This window comes from Symphodus melops (assembly GCF_947650265.1).
Source record: "Symphodus melops genome assembly, chromosome: 2".
Classification (NCBI taxonomy): domain Eukaryota; kingdom Metazoa; phylum Chordata; class Actinopteri; order Labriformes; family Labridae; genus Symphodus; species Symphodus melops.
The window spans coordinates 30846506-30862773 of NC_136692.1; the positions used below are offsets into that span (position 1 = coordinate 30846506).

At 46.0% G+C, this 16268-nt stretch overlaps 1 protein-coding gene across 1 annotated transcript; it reads right to left on the minus strand.

Moving 5' to 3' along the window:
- Positions 1-5735: 5735 nt before the first annotated feature.
- LOC306820600 (trace amine-associated receptor 13c-like) lies at positions 5736-7000 on the minus strand (the record flags this gene model as incomplete). Its single annotated transcript, XM_079338480.1, has 1 exon — positions 5736-7000. One exon carries the CDS (start codon positions 6998-7000, stop codon positions 6005-6007), a length of 996 nt encoding a protein of 331 aa, XP_079194606.1. The 3' UTR covers positions 5736-6004.
- Between the last annotated feature and the right edge of the window lie 9268 nt (positions 7001-16268).

Below are 16268 nucleotides of genomic sequence, written 5' to 3' on the forward strand. Positions count from 1 at the left end.
CATTGTTATTAACATGCTCCCTCTGGGATGACGACACGGCTCTCATTAGCATGTTTGAGTTCATGTTGAAACTACAGTGAGGATACAGTCAGAAGGTGTTAATGAATACACTGGTGGTGAGGACGAGTTTGTGTTTTCAGCTGTTCTGAATAAGTCTTCAAAAATAATTTTCATCATGATCTGCAGATTTAAAACTAAATATCTTTGTTAACAAACAACAATCATTGTGATTTTATAGGGTTTCTTGAAGTCATCACCTTGTGCAGACAATTAAAACAAAGAAAACAGTGATTATAAACGATTTATGTTTTACCCAACTTTATATTCATGATGTCTTAAAAGATCAATCAGTGAGCTGTGTGGAGAGTGAACTGGACTCTGAAGACATGGGTAATGACCAGTTCAGCTGTTTCCTTGGCAGACGGCAGTTTGGACTATGGCAAAATTTGACCATCTTCCTGATCTGATCTACCACCGTCAGGATGGGACTTGTGATGCAGTATTGGCAAGAGTTGTAGGATGCCAGCAAGGGTTTGATGGAATGGTTTTTGCTGGTTACAATGGTACCATTATGTAAGGGCCAATTTAATGGCCAACAGTCATCAAAGAACGGCTCCCACCCCAGCATCTGAGGCCTGCTACTCGACTACACACTGTCTCTTGAAATCTGGCTTCCTCTTTCTTCTTGGAAAGGATCTGCATGTCATCTCGATAAATGAGCACAAACTGTCTCCGAGGATATTCTTGACCAGGGCTTGAAAAAACAAGGCGGCAACAAGTGCATGACGGGGAGTCAACTTTTATCAGATAGAAGTCAAATTGTTATGATTAGAATAATGTAGAACCAAGAGCACAAGACAGAAACCGAAAATGAAAACGAAGGAACAATTTATTATACACGAGTGATCAAGAATACAAGAAATATAAGTGACACTAATGTGTAACATGAAACTATGTGACTCGAAGAATGTGTACAAGTTATCAAATGTGACAATCAACTATGTGTACATGAAAATCTAAGTGACTCTAAATGTGCAACAACAAACTATGTGACACGAGGTGTACAAGGAACGCGTGAAGAAGCCAGATCAGACGAACAAGACGACGACAGAGACAGGGACAGGAACGCAGGACTGGGAACACTAAGAGGAGAGAGAACACGGAGGTTAATAAACACGACAGGGAATTATACAAGAAATATCACTGGAGCACTGAAAACACTAGAGAGCTACTGACCACAATGGAACAACAATAATCTGGCGCTGGCCTCCTGGCAGAAGCCAGCTTAAGTAACCCGGTGATTGGATGAGCCACACCTGTGGACACTGATTGATAGTTAGAGACACAGAGGGAATGACAGACAGGGAAACAAAACACACACACGTGGGGAAGAGACACAAACAAACCCAAACATGACACAAATAACTTCTTAAGGATTACACTCTTTCCTCACCACGCTAATCCAGAGTGATTGACACGCTTCTGCTAAGATAATCACGTCTGACTTATTTGCTAAAATGGCTGGGTGATTCAACCAGGTTGTAAATATATATGGGAACAACATTTCAGGCCATTTAGTTAGCTCATTCGTCCGGTCTTTTAAAACACATCTAACAACAATTCCATCCTATTCTGTTCAGTTTATTCATAAATCTTTCCTTGACATTATACAGTCATTAAACAATCATGAGAAAATATGCGACATGAGAGTTTGTAAGCAATAGCATCTGCGTTATCTTGGTATAAACACATGATCAGAGCATGTCCTAGGTCTAGCCCGAGGCCTCCTGCCGGAGGGACATGCCCAGAACACCTCCCCAGGGAAGCATCCAGAGGGCATCCGGACCAGATGCCCTGGCCACCTCAGCTGACTCCTCTCAATGTGGAGGAGTCGTGGCTCTACTCCGAGCTCCTAACTGGTGACCGAGCTCCTCACCCTATCTCTAAGGGTGCGCCCAGCCACCCTATGGAAGAATCACATTTGTGCGCGCTCCCATGTATCGAGGCTACAGTCCTCGTGCGGGCAACCGGGTTCGCATCTGACCCGTGGCAACTTTACCGCATGTCTCTCCCCACTCTCTCTCTCTCCTCATTTTCCGACTCTATCCACCATCCTGTCCATTAATGGCTGAAAAGCCCAAAAATAGAACTTTAAATATATATATATATATATATATATATATATATATATATATATATATATATATATATATCGAGAGCCTTGCCTTTTGCCTAGCTATTTTTTCACCAGTACGGACTAATACAGCGACCTCATGACTGCCGACGCTGCACCGATCCATCTGTCAATCTCGCGCTCCGTCCTCCCCTCACTTGTGAACAACACCCTAAGATACTTAAACTCCTCAACCTGGGGCAAGGACTCACCACCAATCCGGAGAGGGCAGGCCATCTTTTTCTGGTTCGAGAACCATGGCCTCAGATTTAGAGGTGCTGATCCTCATCCCAGCCGCCTCACACTCTGCAGTGAACCGCCCCAGTGTGCGCTGAAGGTTCGGTTTAGATAGAGCCAACAAGACCACATCATCCACAAAAAGCAGAGACGAGATCCTGTGGTCCCCGAACCGGACCCCCTCCGGCCCCTGGCTGCACCTAGAAATTCTGTCCATAAAAGTTATTAACAGAACCGGTGACAAAGGGCAGCTCTGCTAGAAGTCCAACGTCCCGCCGGCAAGCAAACCAGGCTCCTGCTCTGGTCATACAGAGGCCGGACCGCCCTTAGCAAAGGGCCCCGAACCCCATACTCTTGGACCACCCCCCACAGGACACCATAGGGGACACGGTTGAATGCCTTCTCCAGATCCACGAAGCACATGTGGACTGGTTGGGCAAACTCCCATGAACCCTCAAGCACCCGCTGGGGAGTGTAGAGCTGGTCCAGTGTTCCACGGCCAGGAGGAATCCGGGGATCGGGATGCCGCAGCCCCCACTGTCGACTGCTGCCTGATCCACACTGCATCCAATCCCTAGAGTTTCCTCTGTGGTCCACAGGAGGACAGGCCCGTGTCACCCATTCGGGCTGGGCCCGACCGGGCCCCAGGGGCAAAGGCCCGGCCACCAGGCGCTCACCTACGTTCCCCAACCCCAGGCTTGGCTCCAGGGTGGGGCCCCGGCTGCGCCATTCCGGGCAGCGTCACAGTCCTTATTGCTGTTGTTGTCACAGGGTTTCTTTGAACTGCTTTTAGTCTGACACATCACCTATGACCTGTTTGCCTTGGGAGACCCTGCTGGGGGCATGAAGCCCCCGACAACATAGCTCCTCGGGTTATTCGGGTACTCAAACTCCCCCACCACGATAAGGTAGCAGTTCAGGGGGGAGGGAGCAGAGGCATAGTCTGCTGAAATTAATAACAGAACATTTAAGACAATGAATATATTAAAATGTTGAGTGCCTGTTGACAGAGAGATCATTAGTAGTCCGGATTTAGACGAAACCACATCTAGTTACTCGATTTATTTGAGAACTTGTTTCAGCCCCACATGATATTGATTTTAAGAGTAAAAGATTGTCTCCAGCTTAAAACACACTTTTCCTGCTCTCTGAAACATAGTTAGAATTTATCATTTATAAGAGTCAGTCAGATAGGCTAATTGTACTTTTTTAAATAGATAGTCCAAGATTTGACACTTTTTATGATGGGCCATAATGTGAGGTTCTGAGTATGAGCAGTATGTAAAAGAATAATTCTTTTTTTTCATTGTAACCCATACAACAGAATTAAAAAAGTGCCAAACAGTCAGTGCATCAGTAAATGTGAGTACATGTACGGGTTAATCAGAGCTCAAATCACAAACAACACTGGAGTCTCTGTTGATTGTCAATAACCGTTAAAGTCACTTCAATTAAAAAAAAACAAAAAACACGAGAAAATCTAAAAGGTTGAGTCTCTTCATGTTAAAGATTCACAAATGCATTAAACAACCTGCTGCATTAGATTGCTGTCATGAATAACGGCTGCAACTTTGAATGAAGGCTGGTGAAGGTTAGGGCACTTAAAAAGAGAGCAGCCAGAATAGAACAATAAAGCATCTGAAGAAGAGCTCTGCTCACACAGCGTTGTGAAGGTGCATTTAGTAACCATGGTGACGTTCTGTCGGACAAACAGCCCGCTGACCTGAGGCCTGCAGAGATTTTAAGTTTCTCTCTGCCACCTCTGTGTGTGTGGATGATCTGTCACGTGTTAGCAGGCAGGAAACAGGGAGGAGGACCCATGTGCAGAATAAACTAATTTATTTGAACAAAAAGGCAAAACAAAAACTTTCTTAACAAACTAAATCCAAAACGTCTCAAAAACCAAAATCCACGACGGAGAAAACACAGGGAGCAGGGAGATGAAAGACATTCCAGGAACAGACCACGAGACATTGACAATGAACCGACAAGAGACTGAGGAAAAACACAGAGACTAAATAGACAGGGGTAATTGGACACAGGTGAGACTAACGAGACAGGTGAGGAACATCAGGGTAATCACAAAGGCGGGAAACACAAGGAACAAAGAACACTGAGGACAAGTACAAAGTACAACCAAACACTGACACCACCACCAAAACCAGATCTACAAAATAAAACAGGAAACACTAAAGACTAGACTTAAAACACAAGACAGGAAATAAACTAACAGGAAACATAGGAGGACACAAGGATACAGGGAAACACACTAAGGACTAAAGTAAAACAGACTATGAAACATTAAAGCGCACAAGGGAAATAATGAACTAAAACAAGATTAAATACAGAACAAAAAACCAAACCATGACATGATCAATATTATTTTATTTTGAATTAACTTCACTGTTTTAAACAATCTGTAGGAGTCCCCTCTGAGATTTATAGACATCTCTTAATCCTGCAAGTTCCCTCTTGGCAACTTGTTTAAAAACGAATAACATTTGAAGTAATATTGTGGTTAAACACAGCATAAGTAAATGTGGTATTAATTTATTGTATTTTTGAAATGACTAGAAAGACAAGTCCACACGTGGTTAGTGCAGACTGATAAAACCCTTTAAGTCAGGTGTGTGTGTGCGTGTGTGTGTGTGTTGCATGTGATGGTTCAGGGTCCTTTATACGTACGTTTGTTTTGGATTTCATATGTTTTAATCTATTTCTTTATTTTGTAATGATAGTTTTTATTGTCTTTACTTTTTTCATGTAAAGCATGCTGTGTATAAATTTGTATAACGTGTTATTAAAATAATTTATTTCAGAAACTTTTTGTGGCATTAGGTGGGTGTGTCGACTGATCGGCCTTTTCTGATGGCTGTGATTTCATGACACTCTTGATCCTTATGTTGTAAAACCTTATAACAGTTTGATATTGATGATAAAAAACACAAAAGAATCAACTTTCAGGTTACAAAGAATCATCTTTATTTATCGTGTCTTTAACTGGAACATTGAGTTTTCTGTAATGTGAGAGAAGAAACAGGGAACATTATCACATTTAGAACGAGGGAAACAACATTTATATTCACATTATTGCTGATAAAATTACTTTCAATGAGTCAATAATCAAGAATTGTGAAACAAAACATTGCAGCTCTTGACTTCACTCTGAATCGCTAATCTTTAAATCATCACACTGCTCAGAGAGAGAAGAGGGAAGAGGAAATAAAGAAAGGCACAAATGCACAGTGTGACATCAAACATATTGACAACAATCCAGAAATCACACATCCAAACATAAAGGACAGCTGCAGAGAGGAGCAAAAAAAGTCACTGAAACAAAGAGACACTCTGCAGGGCTCCAATCTTCCTGAAACATATTTCACCTGGGTGACGTTCTGAGCAGAACCTGCTTTTCTGACACCGTGGTGGAAACATTTCTGGAGCTCTGCAGTGTGCCAGCCGTCTTTCTCTTTGTTTTAGTGACATCAAACATGTGACATAAAACATTCTGCATGTGCACTGATCACTTTGCATAGCTGACAGATGTTTGAGTTTTGTTATGCTCAGACTGAACAGGTTATATACATCATATCTTTAAAGTATATTAACCAGAGACGAGGACTGCTCCAGGATCTTTAGTGAGACAATGAACCTGATCGCTTTTCTAAACCACGGATAGAACAAAGCGTATATGAGAGGGTTTAAACAAGAGTTAAAATTGAGCAGCCAAGTCACAATCGCCCACGATGATGCACTGTTTGATATGTCTCGTCCTGCAAGAGAGGGAAAGTAATATGGACAGAAAGTGATCAAAAACACCAGTATGACTATGCCCAGAGTCCTGGCTGCCTTTCTCTCTGATTTCTTTGCAGTGATTCGAACCTTGAGAACTGCAGCCACTGTAACATGAGTCTGCATGGCACGAGCCTGAGACACTGCAACGATAAACACTCTCATGTACAGAACAATGATGACCATACAGGGGCCAATAAAGGTGAACACAAGATCCAGTGTTCCTGACACATAGTCAATCACCACCACACACTCCCCAAAGCAAGAGTTATATCTGTCAGGCTGCCTCAGATGTTCCTTTAAGATCAGCCCGTTGTAAAGGATTGAGCAGGCCCAGCACAGACACACACACAGCCCCACTCTGCTGCGAGTGATTTGGTTTGAATACTGCAGAGGATAACAAATAGCTACATAGCGATCGATTGATATGAGCACCATGTTTCCCACAGATGTTGAGATAAGAGTGAAGGCTATAATGTCAGAAGAAGCACACATGAGATCTCCCAGCAGCCAGCAGCTTTCTATTATCCGCATCATTTCCACTGGCATCATCAGCAGCCCAACAAGGAGGTCTGAGATGGCCAGGGAGAGCAGGAGCAGGTTGGTGGGGGTGTGAAGCTGTCTGAAGTGAGAGATGGAGATGATGACAAGCAGGTTAAGAACAACAGTGAGAACAACGATAGAGGATAGCAAAGCATACAGGAGGACGGCCTCAGTGCGAGGGCGCATAATAACCCTGCAAGACAAGTTGAGGAGCTGAGGGTAGCAGAGCTCGGCTCCCTGCTGGTCGTCCATCATCCAGCACTGAGGGGAGGTGGTGACCTGAACCTGCTGAGCTCAGTCAGCTCTCTGAGTGCCAGAATGATCACAGCTCACTTATCTCTGATGGCAACTCCCTCGTCATCCTCTTCATCCCGTCAGCTCTCGACCAATGGGCAGCTGTAGTCAGTGTCGTCCTTTCTTCTGATCTCTCCTCCTCTTCCTCACCTCTCCCTTGATTACTCCCCCCTCCCTCCTACCGTCTAATTCCACTGGTACATGATGCAATATTGAAGTTTAATGTGAAACTTTAACAGAAAACTTTACTCTGAACTGTAAATCTTAAAGTGAACTGTAAAAGGTCCGAACTTTAACACAGTTTAATGTTATCGGACACTGGTTCGCCCTCCTACACTCTTCCCAGAGGCGCTGCTTATCAACTGTCAAGGCAGGCAGCAGCTTGGGGCCCCAGGCCAATAGGACCCCCCCCAATAACTGATGAACTTTAAACCAAAGCATTGCCTTAAAAAATGTGCACATTTTGCAAGTAGGAAGCCTCCTTAATGGGGCACCATCTGACAGCAGTCACTCTTAATGTCCTGTTAAATGTTGCATGCATTATTGCTGGAAAATAATTGTAGATGCTGGTTGGAAGAGGCCCTTAAGGAATGTTTGCCTCGGGCCCCCACAGACCCATGAAGCGCCCTGCAGATATTCTGGGGTTCAGCCTTCGTTATGGCAGCCCTCACTGTCTGGAAGGCTCTTCCAGTAGTTATCTGTAATGCTACATCCTCAGAACTATTCAAATTACTTTAGTTTGTGAACCTACCAGGACGATTTTAGCTGCAGCCTTCCTGACATTTTTTTATCGCTCTGAGCTGATGGAAAAAAAACCAATAGCCCAGAGTCTAGAAACAAAAACACAATCGTCCTGATGTCACATGAACGCATTGTTTCATATTTCATATTTGACATCACCTTGTCACCTGGAAACAAACTTCAGAATCCCAACATGGTTGATTAAGCTGTTGGCAGGCTCATTGAGAGATGGCAATGGCAAAACCGTCATTCTCTTGTCCGTTCTACATTTTGACCAGGACCTTGAAACACGTCTGGCGAGGAGGTTCTAGATGATTTTTTTTAGAAGAGTCATGGAGACAAGTGATGATATGAAGACTGGATTCATTCCAGAGCTGAAGCCAAAGCTGGGTACAGTGAATGTTGATGCAAATGTTGAGCCTCGCTTCTTTGGCTTCAAGTAAAAAAGTAACTCATGAGTAATACCCTGCATTTTACATTTCAGACCTTCTCGTTCCATATTCCACTCTTTGTCCACACTGATCATCTAATCTCAACCTTATTTCCATCTTAAACTCTCACTTTAAAATTAACACTCACTAAACCAAAGATAAACATACTTTTGGTGCTTGGTTCCCTGACGTTCTAGTTGCGACTCCCACAAACCATCAGATCTACAGAATCTTTGGACAAAGAAACAAACTAAGCACACAAAGGGGTTTTGGAGTAACATGAAGGTGCACTCACACTAGGCTTTGTCTTTCCATATTGTGCCAAACCCCCACCATGACCCCCACTGGCACTCACACTGCTCCAGCACTAACCGGGCCTGAGCATGGTTACCATATAATGCGTGCATGGCTTTACATGATCATGAGGCATGCTCAAGTTTAGGTAGGCCAATCCACCGGACAAAAACACAGAGAACATGACGCCAACTTTATTGACTTATTGTCTCTTTGGTCGGATACAGCCAGAACACACTGGGACTTCTTGATAGTGGGGACAGGGATCAATCATACTTCATGGCCACGTTGAGTACCCATGCATGTGCTCGAGCAGAAGAAACTGGACCGTATCAAAGCACACCTCTTCCAAATGCATCACTTCTGCTTCTACAGGTTGACTGATAAGGCCCTGACACACCACGGAGGTCGTCACCTTAGTTTTTGTGTCTGGCTACGTAACTACCAGTTGGACCTCACCTGAATCTTTGTGAATCTTGTCTGACTCATCTGAGTTGGTCAGCGTTGGTGCGGGTCATGAGAGGAATTACTGATTGGCTGAGGTCACCTCCCTCTCTTCTTTTCTTTTTCCACTAAAAGACTAAGGACTGATTACGTCAGCGGCATTTTAAACTTTTTATCAGACATTACCTCGATTATTAGGCTACCTATAATACGAGTGATGTCAGATAGCGGTGTGAAAATGGTGTTCTCGTATTAAAACAGCAGACTACCGTCGTCTGGTGGCATTGAGAGTTATTTCCTCTCACGCGTAACGCAGAACATTCATGGTGGCCTTCAGCTGTACTCTTTGCACCGTGTTGAAGTGCAACTTTTTAGCCAAGATGAAAGGCAACGTGTGGCGACGCCACAGGCGGCCTTCATCACCACCAGTTATTTACCATCTGCTTGGTGTGTTAGGGCCTTGAGACTTATGATTTCAAACCTGCAAGGACTGGTCAATGCTGCAAAACAAACCCGTGAGATCTTCTGTGTCCTTGAAAATAGCTTAGGAAATAGTGGAGAGGTTACAGAAAATTCCTAAAACAAGGAAAAAAGTTGAATTAATTCCTGCTTTGGAGACAGCTCCCCATCTTTATCTATCAGTAAGTTTACATCAAGCTTGGTTTAAAGATCAACTTGGTGTTTTTGTTGGACTTCTGGACCACCTAAGCCTTGAATAGGATGGCATTAGGCCTCTTGGTCTGGCAAGACTTTTCAAGCCCTTTTTTATATTTGCTTTAAAAATGACCTGGTGAATTTCGAATGTCAATGAATGTCAAGCTTCATTTTTCTACTTAAATGTTTTTGTATTTTGTTGAACATCTCGTGTGTCACCATGATGAACTGACTTTAATGTATTTACGGTATGGTATCATACATGATCATGTTATAGAGAGGCAGAGAGGAATATTTCAACTGTACTGATGTTTCTGAGCTTTTCAGAGTTTGTCTGTTTGTTTTAGGTTAGTGATAAAAAGTTTAGTGATTTTTCGATCATGTCTGTAGTGAAGGTTCCTGTGTGGGGAGGGGGATTGTTGCATCATGTGTTGATGTTAAAGTGTATTCATTCATGCCTTTCAACTAGAACTCACCTGTGGTTCAAAGTATTATCATTGTTATTAACATGCTCCCTCTGGGATGACGACACGGCTGTCATTAGCATGTTTGTGTTCATGTTGAAACTACAGTGAGGATACAGTCAGAAGGTGTTAATGAATACACTGGTGGTGAGGACGAGTTTGTGTTTTCAGCTGGTCTGAATAAGTCTTCAAAAATAACTTTCATGATCTGCAGATATAAAATTAAATATCTTTGTTAACAAACAATAATCATTGTGATTTTATAGGGTTTCTTGAAGTCATCACCTTGTGCAGACAATTAAACCAGTTTGTTTGAACAGGTGTTTTCCTTCTTACAAATGTGGTCAAAGAAAACAGTGATTATAAAAGATTTACGTTTTACCCAACTTTATATTCACAATGTCTTAAAAGATCAATCAGTGAGCTGTGTGGAGAGTGAACTGGACTCTGAAGACATGGGTAATGACCAGTTCAGCTGTTTCCTTGGCAGACGGCAGTTTGGACTATGGCAAAATTTGACCATCTTCCTGATCTGATCTACCACCGTCAGGATGGGACTTGTGATGCAGTATTGGCAAGAGTTGTAGGATGCCAGCAAGGGTTTGGTGGAATAGTTTTTGTTGGTTCCAATGGTACCATTCTGTAAGGGCCATTTTAATGGCCAACAGTCATCAAAGAACGGCTCCCACCCCTACATCTGAGGCCTTCTACTCGACTACACACTGTCTCTTGAAATCTGGCTTCCTGTTTCTTCTTGGAAAGGATCTGAATGTCATCTCGATAGATGAGCACAAACTGTGTCTGAGGATTTCGTTGACCAGGGCTTGAAAAAAACTGTGGTATTTGTGAAATTGGGACAGTGGGAGAAATTCTAGTCAGAGTCAGAAAGGGGCGGCTACAGGAAATCAGTGCAAGGATGAGTCAGGGAAAGACTTACTTGAAAGCAAAGAACAATCTCACAACAAACTGGTGGATGGGAGAGGATTAAGTGGATGTTTGATTACAAATGATCTGCAGCTGCGTGCCCAGGTTTACAGAGTTGCTTGAAGGCTTGACTGACCAGGACACCTAGCCAAGGCCTGGGCTGGACCACCCCAGCCTAAAATGTCTGGATTTGGCCCTGCTTGTTGAACTGACAGGCTTCTAAGCACATTACTTTGTGCAGAAACATGAGGACAGAGGGGGCAACAAGTGCATGACAGGGAGTCACCTTTTATCAGATAGAAGTCAGATAACTTCTTAAGGATTACAATCTTTTCTTCACCACGCTATTCCAGAGTGTCTGACACGCTTCTGCTGAGATAATCACGTCTGACTTATTTGCCAATAAGGCTGGGTGATTCAACCAGGTTGTAAATATATATGGGAACAACATTTCAGGCCATTTAGTTAGCTCATTTGTCCGGTCTTTTAAAACACATCTAACAACAATTCCATCCTATTCTGTTCAGTTTATTCATAAATCTTTCCTTGACATAATACAGTCATTATACAATCATGAGAAAATATGCAACATGAGATTTTGTAAGCAACAGCATCTGCGTTGTCTTTGTATAAACACATGATCAGAGCAGAGACATCCATCCATCCATCCATTTTCTGCCGATTATCTGGGGCCAGGTCGCAGGACAGCAGTATAAGCAGAGACTTCCCTCACCCCAGACACCTCCTCCAGCTCTTCTGGTTTGACCCCGAGGCGTTCCCAGGCAAGCCGAGAGAAATAGTCTCTCCAGCGTGTCCTAGGTCTAGCCCAAGGCCTCTATGCCCCAAACACCTCCCCAGGGAAGCATCCAGAGGGAATCCGGACCAGATGCCCAATTCACCTCAGCTGACTCCTCTCAATGTGGAGGAGTCGTGACTCTACTCCGAGCTCCTAACTGGTGACCGAGCTCCTCACCCTATCTCTAAGGGTGCGACCAGCCACCCTATGGAGGAATCACATTTGTGCGTGCTCCCATGTATCGAGGCTACAGTCCTCGTGCGGGCAACTCAGGTTTGCATCCGACCCGTGGCAACTTTACCACATGTCTCTCCCCACTCTCTCTCCCTCTCCACTTTCCCACTCTATGCTGAGGTTTTTTTGTCCTACGTGCATGAATTTTTTTATGCTCCTTAAGCATGGCAGGAGCTACATAAAATCCTCTAACAACCATCGTCATAACCAAACAGGAAGTCCGCCATATTTTTTTGAATGCATCAAAAATGCAAAAAATCCTTTTTCACAGGTTAGCTATTTGAACGAACTCCTCCAACAGCGTTTATCCGATCATCGCAAACTCAATCTTAGTGTGTTCTAGACATGTTGAAGATCTCCCGTTGTGCTCTGCACGTTATTTCCTCAAAGGGCGTGGCCACGGCGTACCATCAAACTTTGATGTCTCGGCGCACTCCAACTTTTTAACCTTTGATGACTGTAAGGCCTGTTGCTTGGCCAGTTGTCGCGGCTGCACTCCCGCGGTCGCACTCTTGCGGTCGCGACACGCGCCGACATGCTCGGGGTGCTTCGGTCCCTTCATCCGGTCGTACAAGGACTGGACTGCCCTTAGCAAAGGGCCCCGAACCCCATACTCATGGAGCACCCCCCAGAGGGCGCCGCGAGGGACACGGTCGAATGCCTTCTCCAAATCCACAAAGCACATGTGGACTGGTTGGGCAAACTCCCATGAACCCTCGAGCACCCGCTGGAGAGTGTAGAGCTGGTCCAGTGTCCAGGACGAAAACCGCATTGTTCCTCTTGAATCCGAGGTTCGACTAACAGCCGGCACCTCCTCTCCAGTACCCTGGAATAGACTTTCCCAGGGAGGCTGAGGAGTGTGATTCCCCGGTAGTTGGAACACACCCTCCGATCCCCCTTCTTGAAAAGAGGGACCACCACCCCGGTCTGCCAGTCCAGAGGCACTGTCCCCGACCTCCACGCGATGTTACAGAGGCGTGTCAACCATGACAGCCCCTGCACGTCCAGAGACTTCAGATACTCAGGGCGAATCTCATCCACCCCTGGTGCCTTTTCACCAAGGAGCTTGCCAACTACCTCGGTGACTTCGGCTTGGGTGATGGACGAATCCACCTCTGAGCACCCAGCCTCTGCTTCCTCAGTGGAAGACGTGAAGGTGGGATTGAGGAGATCCTCGAAGTATTCCTTCCACCGTCCGACTACATCCCCAGTTGAGGTCAGCAGCTCCCCACCTCCACTGTAAACAGTGTTGGTGAAGCACTGCTTCCCCCTCCTGAGGCGACGGACAGTTTGCCAGAATTTCCTCGAGGCCGACCGAAAGTCCTCCTCCATGGCCTCCCCGAACTCCTCCCAGGCCTGAGTTTTTGCCTCCACGACCACCCGGGCTGCGGAACGCCTGGCCTGCCGGTACCCGTCAGCTGCCTCAGGAGTCCTATGCGCTAGCAACGCCCGATAGGACTCCTTCTTCAGCTTGACGGCCTCCCTTACTTCTGGTGTCCACCACCGGGTTCGGGGATTGCCGCCACGACAGGCACCAGAGACCCTGCGACCACAGCTCAGAGCAGCTGCTTTGACAATGGAGGTGGAGAACATGGTCCACTCGGACTCAATGCACCCAGCCTCCCCCGGGATCTGTGAAAAGCTCGTCCGGAGGTGGGAGTTGAAGACCTCGCTAACAGAGGGTTCAGCCAGACGTTCCCAGCAGACCCTCACTACATGTTTGGGCCTGCCGAGTCTGACCGGCTTCCTCCCCTGCCAGCGCATCCAACTCACCACCAGGTGGTGATCAGTTGACAGCTCAGCCCATCTCTTCACCCGAGTGTCCGAGACACACGGCCGGAGATCAGATGACACGACCACAAAGTCTATCATCGACCTCCGGCACTAGGGAGTCCTGGTGCCACGTGCACTTATGGACATCCCTGTGCTCGAACATGGTGTTTGTTATGGACAGACTGTGACTAGCACAGAAGTCCAATAACAGAACACCACTCTGGTTCAGATCAGGGAGGCCTTTCCACCCAATCACCCCACTCCAGATCTCACTGTCGTTGCCCACGTGAGCATTGAAGTCCCCCAGTAGAACAATGGAGTCCCCAGGCGGAGCACTGTCCAGCACCCCTCCCAGGGACTCCAAGATGGCCGGGTGCTCCGCACTGCCATTTGGGCCGTAGGCCGAAACGACTGTTAGAGACCTGTCCCCCTCCCAAAGGCATAGGGACACGACCCTCTCTTTCCCCCGGGGTGAACTCCAACACCTGGCGGCTGAGCTGTGGGGCTATGAGCAAGCCCACACCAGCCCGCCGCCTCTCACCGCGGGCAACTCCAGAGAAGTAGAGAGTCCAGCCCCTCTCAAGGAGCTGGGTTCCAGAGCCCAAGCAGTGCGTGGAGGTGAGCCCGACTATATCTAGCCGGTACCTCGCAACCTCCTGCACAAGCTCAGGCTCCTTCCCCACCAGTGAGGTGACGTTCCATGTCCCAAACGCCAAAAGCTGCGTCCGGGGATCGGGTCGCCGAGGCCCCCGCCATCGACTGCCGCCCGATCCACACTGCACCCGACCCCTACGGCTTCCTCTGTGGATGGTGGCTCCACAGGAGGACGGGCCCGCGTCGTCCTTTCGGGCTGAACCCGGCCGGGCCCCACGGGCAAACTCCCGGCCACCAGGCGCTCTCCTGAGGGCCCCAACCTCAGGCCTGGCTCCAGGGTGGGGCCCCGGCTCCGCCATGCCGGGCGACGTCACGGTTATTCATCATAGGGTTTTGATGAACTGCATTTAGTCTGACCCGTCGCCTAGGACCTGTTTGCCTTGGGTGACCCCACTGGGGGCTCAAAGCCCCCGACAACATAGCTCCTAGGGTCATTTGAGTGCTCAAACTCCCCCACCACAATAAGGTAGCAGTTCAGGGGGGAGATGATATATATTATTTTATTTTATTTTAATTCACCGTTTTAAACAATGTGTAGGAGTCCCCTCTGAGATTTATAGACATCTCTTAAGCCTGCAAGTTCCCTCTTGGCAACTTATTTAAAAACAAATAAAAATTGAAGTAATATTGTGGTTAAACACAGCATAAGTAAATGTGGTATTACTTTATTGTATTTTTTGAAATGACTAGAAACACAAGTCCACACTTGGTTAGTGCAGACTGATAGAACCCTTTAAGTCAGGTGTGTGTGTGTGTGTGTGTGTGTGTGTGTGTGTGTGTGTGTGTGTGTGTGTGTGTGTGTGTGTGTGTGTGTGTGTCCTATGGTCAGGGATCCATAGGAAAGAGTCAGGGACTCATAAGGAATGGGTCAGGGACCCATAGCCAACAGTCATCAAAGAACGGCTCCCACCCCTACATCTGAGGCCTTCTACTCGACTACACACTGTCTCTTGAAATCTGGCTTCCTCTTTCTTCTTGGAAAGGATCTGCATGTCATCTCGATAGATGAGCACAAACTGTGTCTGAGGATATTGTTGACCTGGGCTTGAAAAAAAGCTGTGGCATTTGTGAAATTGTGACAGTGGGAGAATTTCTAGTCAGAGTCAGAAAGGGGCGGCTACAGGAAATCAGTGCAAGGATGAGTCAGGGAAAGACTTACTTGAAAGCAAAGAACAATCTCACAACAAACTGGTGGATGGGAGAGGATTAAGTGGATGTTTGATTACAAATTATCTGCAGCTGCGTGCCCAGGTTTACAGAGTTGCTTGAAGGCTTGACTGACCAGGACACCTAGCCAAAACCATCAGACTTTGTCTTTCCCTAACCACTGCCTGACCCCCAGGCGCCACGATGGGACTGTGCCGTCCCAACCACCACCTGACCTTCAGCCACCACCACCACCACCACCAGACTGTGTTATCTCAAGAGTCAGTATGTCCTCATTCACACATTCATAAATTGCACAATAGAAATAAAGATTGGTCATGCAAAAAGTTGAGCTCCATAGAGCAGAATTGTGACAGAGAAGGGAAACATTTTTGTGTTTATTTTTTTCATGTCAACAACAATTTTTAAGTAGGGTAAAAAATAATAAACATTTTGTTGTTTGCACAAAACCTTCATGCCTTCCCTGCATAAGTCAGGGCCTGGGCTGGACCACCCCAGTCTAAAAAGTCTGGATTCGGCCCTGCTTGTTGAACTGACAGGCTTCTAAGCACATTACTTTGTACAGAAACAGGAGGACAGAGGGGGCAACAAGTGCATGACAGGGAGTCACCTTTTATCAGATAGAAGTCAGATAACTTCTTAAGGATTACAAT